This window comes from Ischnura elegans, chromosome 4, assembly GCF_921293095.1.
Source record: "Ischnura elegans chromosome 4, ioIscEleg1.1, whole genome shotgun sequence".
Lineage (NCBI taxonomy): Eukaryota > Metazoa > Arthropoda > Insecta > Odonata > Coenagrionidae > Ischnura > Ischnura elegans.
Window position 1 is genome coordinate 80,008,585 of NC_060249.1, and position 12,558 is coordinate 80,021,142.

General features: G+C 42.7%; 1 protein-coding gene and 1 non-coding gene across 3 annotated transcripts in view; both read right to left on the reverse strand.

Moving 5' to 3' along the window:
* Positions 1 to 756: 756 nt before the first annotated feature.
* Positions 757 to 12,558, reverse strand: part of LOC124157695 (NF-kappa-B inhibitor cactus-like) — a 31,577-nt gene continuing 19,775 nt past the window's right edge. The window contains exons 5-7 of one of the 2 annotated variants that reach the window (XM_046532645.1): positions 5,214 to 5,302; positions 4,382 to 4,621; positions 757 to 1,933 (exon numbers count right to left, since the gene is read on the reverse strand). In XM_046532645.1, coding sequence (XP_046388601.1) covers positions 1,862 to 1,933; positions 4,382 to 4,621; positions 5,214 to 5,302 — 401 coding nt within the window. In that variant the 3' untranslated portion in view covers positions 757 to 1,861. The remainder of the gene's footprint in view (positions 1,934 to 4,381; positions 4,622 to 5,213; positions 5,303 to 12,558) is intronic. The other variant, XM_046532646.1, reaches the window with a different exon arrangement.
* Positions 3,411 to 3,548, reverse strand: LOC124158308. The gene has a single exon (XR_006864775.1). It is a non-coding gene; the product is annotated as a small nucleolar RNA SNORA16B/SNORA16A family (small nucleolar RNA).

The following is a 12,558-nucleotide window of genomic DNA, read 5'->3' on the forward strand; positions in this document are numbered from 1 at the left end:
TAGATTTGCATCTTGATAATTTGTATTGACTATTAAGAATACTCATATATATCCTCAGTGAATTTTTTTGTGTCCCTCCTATATCTTCACGGAAAAAAGTTTTAAGCATATACTTCTCAGATATTATTATGGGGCCATGGATTAGGAAAACAGGCCGAATCAAGAGGAAAATGAACATCTAAAAAAAAACTTTTGTCTGGTAGGAGAAACACCTGCAGAAAAAAACAAATAAGGACGCATCACTAAAAATGAGGCGATGAGCTACTTACATAACGAGGACAGCAGCAGAACTGTAGGAGGGAATGCTTACTCACCCTCTTACCTGCGCCAATCACTTTTCTTCGTATTGCATCGATGACTTCATTCGTGGCGAATATCCATTCGTTGAAGGTGCGATTGGGAAGCCCTACCGTAATTACATAAAAATTCCATATTATGAAGCAACCATATACTTAGATATGAGATCCACAAGGGCTTGGTTCCAATGGCTAAAGTCTTCATGAGGTTACCACGATTTTTACACTGGCCTTAGTAAACTATTGATGCAAATATATCACCAAAATATTGAAGGCAGACAGGGTATTCAAAAAAAAGGGAAGTGACAAAATTCCACCAGAAATAGCGAGGACCAAGGCCAAGGAAAAAGGACAGAACTGTGATTATTTAGAATCCGTCGATGGTTAAACACGTAATTTAAGGAGCGATAAAGCTTCCGTGATCGCTGTGGGAGTTAAAGGATAAATAAAATACAGGAAATCGTCAGTCAATTAAGTGTTTAATTCTCAAAGTGACTGGCAATGTTTAACAAGTAACAGAAATGGTATACGGTATATACAAAATAAAAAGAAAACATTACCTCAGATATTACTGTTTTCCTAGGAATATAGATTTTGTGAGGACTTCAAACAACATAAATCCTCCATTCATTTACAGTTTAGCATCTATACAGCTTCTTAATACGAGAATTAACATGAATTCATCAGTATAATAGCAACATTCTCCTAAAGTGGAGAATTTAATTTGGCAAAATGTCTTTTAAGGGTTCAAGGCACATGGCAAAATACAAACGAAAATGGCATTAGAATAATAAATAATAAAACAAGACACAATGGAAGAAATAATTCAAACCCTCTCACTATGCGGCAGGTACACTTCTTTCCTGAATTAGGGAGTTGAGAACAGTCTTATGCATTGCTTTCTATCAACATTCCCACTCAGTACCACAGGCTCATAAAATATTAACAATGAACACTCATTCAGATTTAGACAAATCGGGACTTGAACGCCCCTCAATTCTTTTCCTAAAGACAGATGAATCCATACATAGAATTTTCTCCTTCCCTCATGAAATACTTATGGATACAGGTCAAAAAGACCACAAATCACTTTAACAACAATGAATGACTCACTCACACATTCATACAAATAAAAACATTGACACGTCACCTACAACACACATTTTGTTTAAAAAATTAAGTGGTGGGCAGTGACTACCCTTCCCTCTGACCCACATCTACCATTAACATACATTCGCTGGACATCAAAACATCCATCAATTGACATAAAACTATTTACATGAACTTTTCACTCAATTACCAAACAGCTGCCCTTAAGTTAAAACCAATTTCACGTTTTTAAGTCAACACTTTCAGTAGATGGGGACATGGGGAGAGCGATAATAGCCTCATTTTGTAGATTCAGCAGGCATTCAAATCTCTATCAACTCCTTCACTGCAAGGATTAGACTGCATTCGAGCTGCACTCTTGCCTGCTGCGGCGGGATGGTAGCAGGCAGAGACAGGTCAAGTCATCCTTCAAGCCTCCTTTCACAGCAAAGCCTCCACAGCACACGGGACTCCTCTCAGGCACTGATGCCAATCGCCTCAATATTCATCCTGAGACCATTGAAGTAGTCGTTTGACTTCAAGCTCATCTAATGAGGCAAAGACATGCATACTTAAAATTAACTTAACTTAATCGTGAAAGAACTAAAACTAGTTAGATAACTAAACAAGCAAACTCTAAGATATGACTTTGAATAACAGCTCAAAAATAGTGTAGCAACAAGTCCTTCAATTAAACATTGCATCCACGTTTACAGAAATTTTGAAGTAAAACCACTAAGCCATCATTGAAAATGCTAAAGCACAGTAGACCAAGAAATCTACACTGCGCAAATCCAAGAAATTACAATAATTTTCCTTAAGAAAGAATCAATAAAAGCTTTAGAAAATGTATACTTTACACATTAAGTCAGAAATACAGGTTACAAAATAAGCTCCAAAAAGTGTCAAATCTTTGTACTAAGTAACAGAAAGGGAAGACAGAAAAGGAAGAAGAAAGCGAAGGAGAAAGAAAAAACAAGGAGGAAGACAGAAAATTCAACTAAACGACCCGCCTAAAAATGTTGCAACTTCTGAGAAATTTCGCTAACGCTGCATTGTCAGGCAATGGTGAACATTCTTTTCCATTCCATTTTGCGAAACGAAGCGATCTCGTGGAGACGGTTCACGCCTTGAACGAAGCACGCGAGAGACCACTTCGAAGGAACTTTCCCCATCGCATTCAAGACTCGCTTTCGAACAGAACTGTCTGGGAGCCCATGTCGGACAGAGAAGAGAGAGTCGCACTCCAATCAAGAGAAGTCTGAAGGTCTAAAAATATTGCGGATACCGCAGAATCCGAAATAAGGAAAATTATGAGGCAAGCCACCACGGAAGCAACCGTAGATCAATGAACAAGATGGTGGCGTCGCGACTGAGGCACGGGAACCAGAGGAAACTACTCGAGTGCGAGAGGAGAGGAATGATACAGAACACAACGCAACAGCCCATCCTCCCACTCCCCCCGCAAAGGGAAACCGCGGAGAGATCAACGGACGCACGGGCAGTGAATATTTTCGACAAATATCTCGTTTGCGGGTGGTAAAACAGGTTCGTAAGTCAGACTAGAGACGAAGACGTGGTTCCAGAAAATGGCCGAGAAAGCTCTCCTCGTCGGCGACCTCGAAAAGTTGGAACTCGCGAACGTAATTGGAAGAAATAAAAATGCGTCAACAAGGCATCCGAGAAATCTGACAAAGAGCTGATGAGAAATGATTGGCACGAGGAAACTGGGGAAATATATTCAAATACGAGGAACTCCGCAAGAGCAAATCGATGTCTACCTGAGTCATCCAGAAAAAAACATAAATGAATTCTCGTCAATGAATGAAAGTATACACGCTTTCAAAACAGACGTTGCCATGTGAAAAGAGACAAAGTAACTTTCTAACTATGAAACTTGATCTAAGAGTACATACGTGCTGATGGAAAGACATTAAGACGACAAAGGGCGAGGTTCATAAGCTGGGAAACAAAATAAAACCAATTAAAGAAAGGTGATAGGACCTCACGAGGCTAAATGAGCATCAATGTAAGCTGATTGGGTAATGCCAATTTGGCTACATAAGCCAACTAGCGACCATAAAGCAGCTCAAATTTCTCTAGGCCCACTTTTGACCATGATAACCATTGAATGGAGTTAACATGGCTTCGATAAGGGCCAAGGTACATTGATTCCGCAGCTGTAAGTACGAACGACCATCCGTGATGGCTAAACGTCTATAGTCGAAAGCAACTGGGTTACTGATAGACAAGGGAAGGGCTTGCTACGGGCTGACTCAATGCCATGACCTACGAGAAAATTTACTGTGGAAAAGGAAAACGGGGAAAAGTACAGCGTGGAAGCTCGTAAATTTCTAAAATCAAATACAGCATTAAAACACCAACTATTGTCTGAGAAAAAAATTACGGGCGAGAAAAAGTAATGAAAGGTAGGGCAAACCAAATGAGAAATGCAAGTGCAGAATACTCCGTCACCTTTCGCGCAAAGGTACGCACGTTTGGCAAATGTTGCTGATGCATATTTAAACCGACTATGGAGATAGGTTCCGGGCATTAAAACATGAGATAGAAAAATCTAACCAACCAATACTTGCATCCATACCTTGCAAAGCGAGGAATCTAAATTTAGACGCAACTCCCCCGCAGAAGCGAGATTAACAAAACTAACGAATTACACTTAAGGCTAACCTATAGAGCGAAATTCCCTTCAGCATACGAATATATAAGATAGCCATAATTTCCGAGACAGCACCAACCAAGAAGAAAGAACCATGCTAAAATGTTGTAGATTTCAACTCTAATGGCGGACTACGTTTCTCAATTATGCGGCGATTTAGCTATTTTACGTATTTTACCACCAACTGGAAAGCCCAAAACCTATGGGGCCTGCAAAATTAGGAGTTACGGTAGTGGCGACGGAAAACAAAGGAAAGGAGTGGGGAGAAATACACAATCGAAATATTTGAAGATTCCGAATCCACGAAAGGAGTACTCACCTCATCTTCGCTGGAGTCCGAATCTGAGTCTTGGGGCAAGGGAAGGGGTCGTGCACCCCTTGAGACGAGATCACGGGCCAGGGCCGACTGTGAACACGCTGCGGCAATCTGATAGGCAGTCATGCCGGCGTAAGTTGTGGCCTCGAGGTGAACAGGACACTGCTCAATCAGGAACTGTATAAGGCGCCTATTTCCCATCTCCACACCGTAGTGAAGAATCGTTCGCCCGCTCAACCCATCCTGAAAACACAGCGAAGGTAAGACCGTCATTGCGTGAAGATGACATGGTCGAATAACAGTAACACAGTAGAGGGAAATTAGCATGAACTTCGTGGAGGGATCAAAATTTATATGAAAGTGGAAGCAACGAACAATATTTAGCTCCCGCAGCCACATTTAAAACATTTATAAGTATAAAAACCGGGACCGATGCCGTAACATGAACCGTAACGTTAACAAGAAAAAAATTTCAGATTTAAGTCAAACACAATGACAGCCGCGAGATGCATTAATGAATAACCAGGGGCCAATTAATCCTGAGACTGATTACGAGTGAATCCAGAGTAGTACCGCATCCCAAGTGACTACCAACATCAATAGGGAAAAAGAGAAAATATTGAATTGGATAAAAGGAAATAATTCCCGTAAGCGTCACCTTTGATAAGAGGTCAAATACATATGTGGCTGCAGGAAAACCAAGTCACAGAGAACAACGCGTTAGGGAGGAAGGAAAACGAGGAAGAAGACACAAGGCTAAGTCACGAGTGAGGAGGAGGGGGTGGGATAGGGCAGCCGAGAATACTAAAAGAAGGAAGTGCAAAGCAATACTAACCCTTGCGTTGACATTAGCTCCGAACCCCACCAGGTGCCTGAGAACGTCCAGGTTACCACCAATCGCTGCCAAATGGACGCAAGTTTGTCCTGCAAATACAAAAAATTTGTATGCTGAGTATAAAAGCCAGAAAAATAAACAAAACAACAACTGCGAACAAAAAAATAATATCAAGAGCGTAAATTCAAATATTCCTTCCTACGATAGTGTACAACGGATGTAAACGGTTTCATTGCACATATCACACATACCATAAGAATACCATTAGTTCGAGAATGCAAATGATCTTCATTAGCGGTAAGATGATTTCGCATTACGAAAATAAAGACTGAATCTGAAAGGTTATAAAATGTTCCGACGCCATTATTATGATCCCAGGAGAGCATGATAGGGCAGAGAGAATATCCTAAGTTCCACGTGGCTTCAAATGAAACTATCAATGAAGAGACTAAATAATATTGTTCATGCAAAGCACGGGAAATTACAATTACTAATTTCCCGCGTATGATCTCAAAAACTACCAAATTTTCATCACTATTTCGGAGATGGAGAAGCACTTAACATACCACGAAGGTATCAGAGGAAGAAGCACAAAGGCCGTACAAAGAGCACTCTATAGAGATAACGACTCATGACGAGGAAGAGACAAATTGCCACAAGAAAAAAATGCAAGCAAGGCGCAGTGGAGCAAGGTGAGAAAGAGAGAAAAATGATGTGGAGGGGCAACCGCCTACAAATTGACTCACGCCTCGAGAACCTCACCCCACATCCATTCTGGACCGAAATTGACCCAAGGAGGGGGTATTTTTGGATCAGCGGGCTTCTTATTTGGGATCACCTGCGCATCCACAACTCCGCAACAGTCCTTTTGAGTCCGCAATTGGAATGGAGGGGAAGGAAGAAACGGAGAGAGAGGTGGCTGGAATTCTCTATCCCTTCCCCTAAAAATTCTCAACTGCATTACCTTTCCTCGTCCATATTTAAGTTCAACCAGCCACATTAAAGGATTCCATGCCTCAAAAAAAAAATTAAGTGGCATCTATTAAATCGCTCCCGTCACAATTACTTCCACATCTTCCCAACTTAACATGCTCTAAGTGATAATATCAGGACCTAAGAAAAGTTCCAAATTATATACACTTCTAACGTAATACGCATATTTTTCCAAATTCAGTAATACGAAACAAGGCTATTTGTCATAACCATATTACGCACAAGCGAATGTCGTCGTGTTGCTAGTTACGGGTCACTTAAAGGCGTGATTTCACTATCTTCAATGCGCTTCATTATGAATCCTGATGCAGAATGTAATTCTTATTTTTCATTATCTCTTTCCTCAATGAACTAAGGAAACATGTAAGGCGATTTTCATAGCATAATAATAAAAGAACAGCAACACTGCCTCTCGTTCCGCAGCTTGCGCGAGTGATGTTAGGGAACTAAGCATGGGGCCGGTCCGTTAAAGAAAAAACGACATCAAAGAGAGCAACGAACATCTTGGGCCTGGGGAATCCCCGACGCAGACTGCCGCCTCAAGGCGGGAAGTGGAGCCAGATGCAGAATCCGAAATGGGCGGAGAGATTCTCAACGCGGCTATGAGACTCCCGAGAAGTGACCCTGAAAGTTGCCGGCGGGAATGAGAAAGGAAAAAAACTATACTGCAACCTCAATTCGCCAGCATAAAATTACGCGCGAAAGAAAAATAATAGTAGGGGCGTTAATAAACAATGATTCGAGCCTGCTGGAGAAAAAGATCACTTTTTAAAAAGACAATTTATCCTCGACTTCATATTATCCTAGGAAAGAACCTAAGAGTCACGAAAAACGATAAGCAAAAGATAGACCAAGACTAGCAAAAATAACTGCCGCTGCAGCCATAAGATAGGAGGAGAGGAAAAGATGGACTACGAACGCATACATTGGACCAATAGAAAACAGGAAACTAACTTCCCACTAGCACGGGAAATTTGCCGCTCGGGGAGTGGTCTGAAATGCAGATCAGGCACTTATGACCTTCTATTAACCCGTGCGTATGCAAGAATAAAATTGCCTATCATACCATTAATTGACGGGAGGTAACCTATCTAGAGCAGACACGTGGTAAGGTCAAACCTTGGCTATCAACTCAGGATTATTAAAGCACCATGATGTAACCAATCACCTCGTAACTAATTATTTTCCTGCACAGGTCACACACAAAATTATCAAGAAAAATATTAATGGAATAAATAAGCAAGAGAAAGAGGACTTCGAGATCAAAAATGAATTTCCAATCCCCGATTACATCAAGCAAATTCAAGGCACAACCTTCAAAGAATTAGGTAGCATGTTCAAATGAAATCGCTCCGATCGCCTAAGAGGAGACTGATAATATAAAAGACCTCTAAACACTTACTCAAGGTCCAGTCAGGAATAAACATTCGACCTCGTCAGTCAAGCCAAGCTTTGGACGGTAGGCTGAGACAGCCTCGCGTGCAAAACCACGACGGGTAAGAAAAACAGCCCCAACTTCCCCTGAATAAATCCTCTGAACGTAGGAATTTCCCGACGGGGCATGAGGTATTAAGGCCCTCGCTCCACTACAACCACCCTGGTGAGGGGCTTATAATCCGTCCTTTCTTCACAAGACCATGCTACCATAAAACTAAGTACTCAGGCTGTCAAGAACCTCTGGGTCCCCAGAGTGGTAAAAACCACCCCACACTCTCTCTTTCCAAGCTGTGGAGCGGGGAAATCCCAGGAAACGGGGTCACCCACGCCGAGTGCCCGCTTGCCTCCTTAATTCCCCCCGCCCGCCCCCGCAGCCACCTTTGCTAACCCACTCGGAGAGAACACCTCGATCCTCCCGCCATGTTGCCATATTGGGTGGCCACGGCTCTCGGACTTCGACTGGTCGGAGGGGGAGGCACAAGCGGCGTGTAGATACGTACATGGCATCCGATTTATCCCCACAAGCGCCAGCTAAAGACCTCGTGAACATCTAGCGATTAAATCCTACCACCTGCATCCCCTAATTCGCAAGGTAACATGATGACAATACCAGAAGCAGCGCTCAGGTCTACCAACCTATAACCGATACAAAGACGACATCAAACATTAACAAATAGGCTGTAATACAATCAAGTAAATACTGATTACTGCACTAAATAGTTACAACACAAGATATGATGAGACGCATCTAAAAAATATGATACCTGACTAAAAGCAGCTGACTACGGTTTAGTCCGAGGGGAGATATCTCGAGAGACTAAGCTACGCGACAAAGAACGCCAAAATAAGGCAATAATAAATCTACGTAGTGAGAAGTGAACTCTGTATAGGTATTCGCCCTCAGATTCCAATAACGGTAAGCCGAGCGCAAGAATCCTCGTCGTAGGCACCGGCATTGTTAGCTGCAATTCGTAGAGGTAAAAGGAAACCTACAAGCAACAATTACACAGCGAACACGTTGTCGCCAATGAGAAATACGCGGCAATTGTGATTGAGGCAATCCTTTTCGAAAAAGAATTTCCACGAAACACCAGCAATATCTTAAAAGTGATAGGAAACAAGCCGAGAGGTAACTCATGAAAAACTGAAAAGTCAACAAAACCATCGTGTTATAACTAGAACAAAATAAATTATCAAGAAGGAAAAACTAGTGAATGCGAATGATCGAAAGATAATGCGGTACTTGAAAAAAACTATAACTAACGAATGCACGACACTAAGATATTACAAACTAAGATAAACAATGAATGCATGTCCGCCATTAGAAGAGAAGACGAAAGAACACGGCGGAAGAAAAATAAGAATGCGAGGTAAAAGCCTTAGCAAGGAGACGTCCTTGCCGACACGAAAAGAAAAAAATGAAGGCGCCGACTACATAAGCGGTTTTGGAATGCCTGCGCCAAACACGATTTATAGGAGAGAATGCCAAAAAGGGCATGGGACGCAATCAGATGAAAAAGGGCGAAAATATAAGCCAAACATAAAAATCATGATTAATGTATCAAATTATGATCCAAAACTAACTCAAAAAATAAAACTTAAAGGCCATCACGCAAGCCCGTGCGTATCCAAAGTTTTCGCCCAAACGTGGCCTTCATACGCCACGAATAATTCGCAAGTCAATGCACAAAACGCAGTGAGAGAGGCAGAAATTCAACTCGTAAGCGCAGGATGGTAGAATTACGCAGACATGCTCCGCCAACATGACCGGTATTCCCCAAGGTTTTGGAGGCGGCGCCGGGAAATACTAAGCATCTATCGCGTGGTAAACAAAAGAATTCCCTCACGGCGACTGATGCCGTCATATTCGCTCCCGCGGGGCACAACGAAAGGAAGAGAGGGGGGGAAAGAGAGCAAAACGCGATGACCAAGGACCATGGTATGCGCCAGCCAATTGCCAGAAACCCGAGATCCGAATCGAAAAAAAAATTACACCCCAGATAGGAACGCCCGGAATCCCGCTGAAAATCGGACTTAAAACGTTTCCTTATACATTATGGACGTATTCAAGGCTAAGAATGATACGCCAACCACTTAACTACACATGAATTACCTGAGAGGTAGGGCAAAAAAATTGAAAGAAATTTTTGAAGACACGGCCATGATAAAATTTTAAAACTGTTTGTCGAAGCCAGGAATTCCCAGACGACAGAAACCGGGATTCCCAAGGCCGCAATTCCATCGCTGGTGCCTCGAGAGAAGGGAAAAGAAGGAAAGCTTATGGAGGAGTGGAGGAGGTAAGCTCTCAGGCAGGTTCGGAGGCGGGGGAAGTCGACTAACCACCTCCACTCCCTCCCACCGGGTTCCTACCTCGTGCACACAAACTACAGGGCTTATGGCAGGAGAGAGAGAAGACACAAAGCAGGGCTTACACTGGGATTTCCAAACTTCGCCTCAAGCACAACCTCACCCCAGCCAAGTATGCATCTTCCACATCCACCCCACCCTCGTCCTAAACGGTGGGCAAAACCCCATCCCACCAGAACTGCTTCCCGAAAACCCGAATTGCCCCTCGCTGGCTGCCTCGGAGACTTGCCCCGAGGCGAGTGTGGGATGGGGAGAAATCGCGATGGGAAGAGGAATCACAACCATCAAGGAAGTATAGGAGCAGTCTGCCAGAGTCGTTCTTGCGTGATTCCGAAATGCTTTTCAGGAGAAAAAACTGCACTCCCAATTAACGCCTCAGAAAAAAAGATCACGCCCGTGCAGTTCTTAGCAACCCGATGCGATGTAGAGAAACATTTGCAGGAGGATGATAATAAATCCCCAAAGGAAAATTATGTCGGATATCTAAACACTAAACATAACCCTTACCCCCACCCATTATGAGCTTTAAAAAAAAGGCCGCGAATGCGAGAAAATGCTTCATTAGAAACCCATAAACCAATCCCAACAATGATAAATCAATTCTGATTTATGAGAGATCAGTCCCAATCCATCAGGCAGTAAATTGACATAATGATCACTAGCATATGGAATACAAACTGAATAGGTTGAAGTGGATGGAATTACTGCCTATCCTCAGAGAAGGATATCAGAAGCCAAGTACGATGGTACCATGACAAAACCAGGAGGAATGAGTTCACGGGGTGAAAACAAAGGAGGGGGGAAGGAAGTGAATGACCGGGGGGATTTCCCAAACGCATCCGAAGGGGGAAACAAGTGTTAGAAAGCAGCGCGTCACGCACGTGCCATTCGGAGAAAGAAAGAGCATACTTCACCATGCGACGGGATGGCCCCCCCTTATGATGGAGAAAGATGATGCATTGATGAGGAAGGATTCTAAGAGAGACATCGTCGCAGTTGGTAAGGAACTTTCACGGCAAATCCCACCTCCTCCCACCACCTAATGAACGAGGGGAAATCACGGGCGTTTCGTCAAACGAGGCAGACACAATGAGACGAGCCTGAATGAATGACTGTTAATCCGCAAGGTTTGGGCGTTGGCACGGGCGGCCACACAACTCTGCTAGGTGACTAGCAGCATAATCCGAGGGTAAAAAATGCGAGAGGGCCAGCCGTTCAAATACGGAGGACAAAAATACCAATGTGATGATAGGAATCGAAAGGTAGAGTTGGGTGATTGACGTATGCACATACACATTGACGGCAATATCCAATAACACCACTGCGAATCTATATAACAGAAACTAATTTATCAATGCTTGGTCTCCTACAACCTCTCTTGTATCCTGGTGGATTTATGAAGGAGAGAACTAGGATTTGACCACAATCCTCAAGAGCAATGCATCCATCGGATACCTGAAAAATACGATGCCTATATTCAACGGGTAAATAAGCGACTGTAATTACAAAAGCAGATGAAGTCAGGAGATATATACGGAACAATGAATGCGACGACTGAGAGAACGATTAACAGCTGTAATGTGGACACTGCCGTTGAGCTAACTGTAGTTATTCTACCGTTCATACTGGAGTTCCAAGAACTCCAGTAGGAACGGGTATGCAAAAGAGACCGTCTTGGAAGTCCGTTGTTTTTCTGAATTAAAATCAGCATCACGAGCATATACATGCTCGGTGAACTTTTCCCGACCGACCAAAATAAGAAAATCATTGTCATTGTCAAAATTAGAAACTTGTTTTTCAACTCCATAAAAATGTGAAAACATGTCATACACCTTTACGATTTTTCACCTTTAGATGTTTACCTATGCAAGAGAAAACGAGAGAGATCAACTGCACAGGCATTATTTCCGCTAGGCGGGAAAATATTTTTTCCGCATTAAGAAACAAAATAAAATCCAGAAGCCCTGACAGGGTTGAGGGCGCAAATGCATGCAGGCCACACCTATAATGATAACATCAGCAGAGAAAAATAATTCAGCATTTCCCCGTAGGATGATGGAATTTACATTAGGAGTACAGTCAGTGCTTTAGTCGGGCCGGTACAGTGTTACCCCCAAAATCTAAACTTGTTTTAAGCGTACCGGTTACACTACCTTTTTACGTATGTAAGAAAAGCCCTGCTGCAAATTGTCCAATGAATTTCAGAAAGAAAAATCGGAAAAGGTTATTTACATGTTCAGAGTTATCTCGTGGCACAACTTGGAACTAATATAAGAGTTGGAGTATGACAATTCAATCGCGACCAGATGTATAATACATGTTCAGCTGTTGGCAATTTTTGGTGAGTACCGCCTAAATTTTTTCCCAACTACAGTACCGAGTACAGTGAGAGACACGTTTAAAGAGAGTAAAGAAACTCTCGCGTCGCCTTGTCCCGGAGCAAACAACAACAGAAGCTACTAAGATCACCTTCAGAAAACAGCCCGGAAGCATGACAACATTTCCGTTTACCCGCCTCCGATTGCGAAGGAAGAGCAATTATGACGGA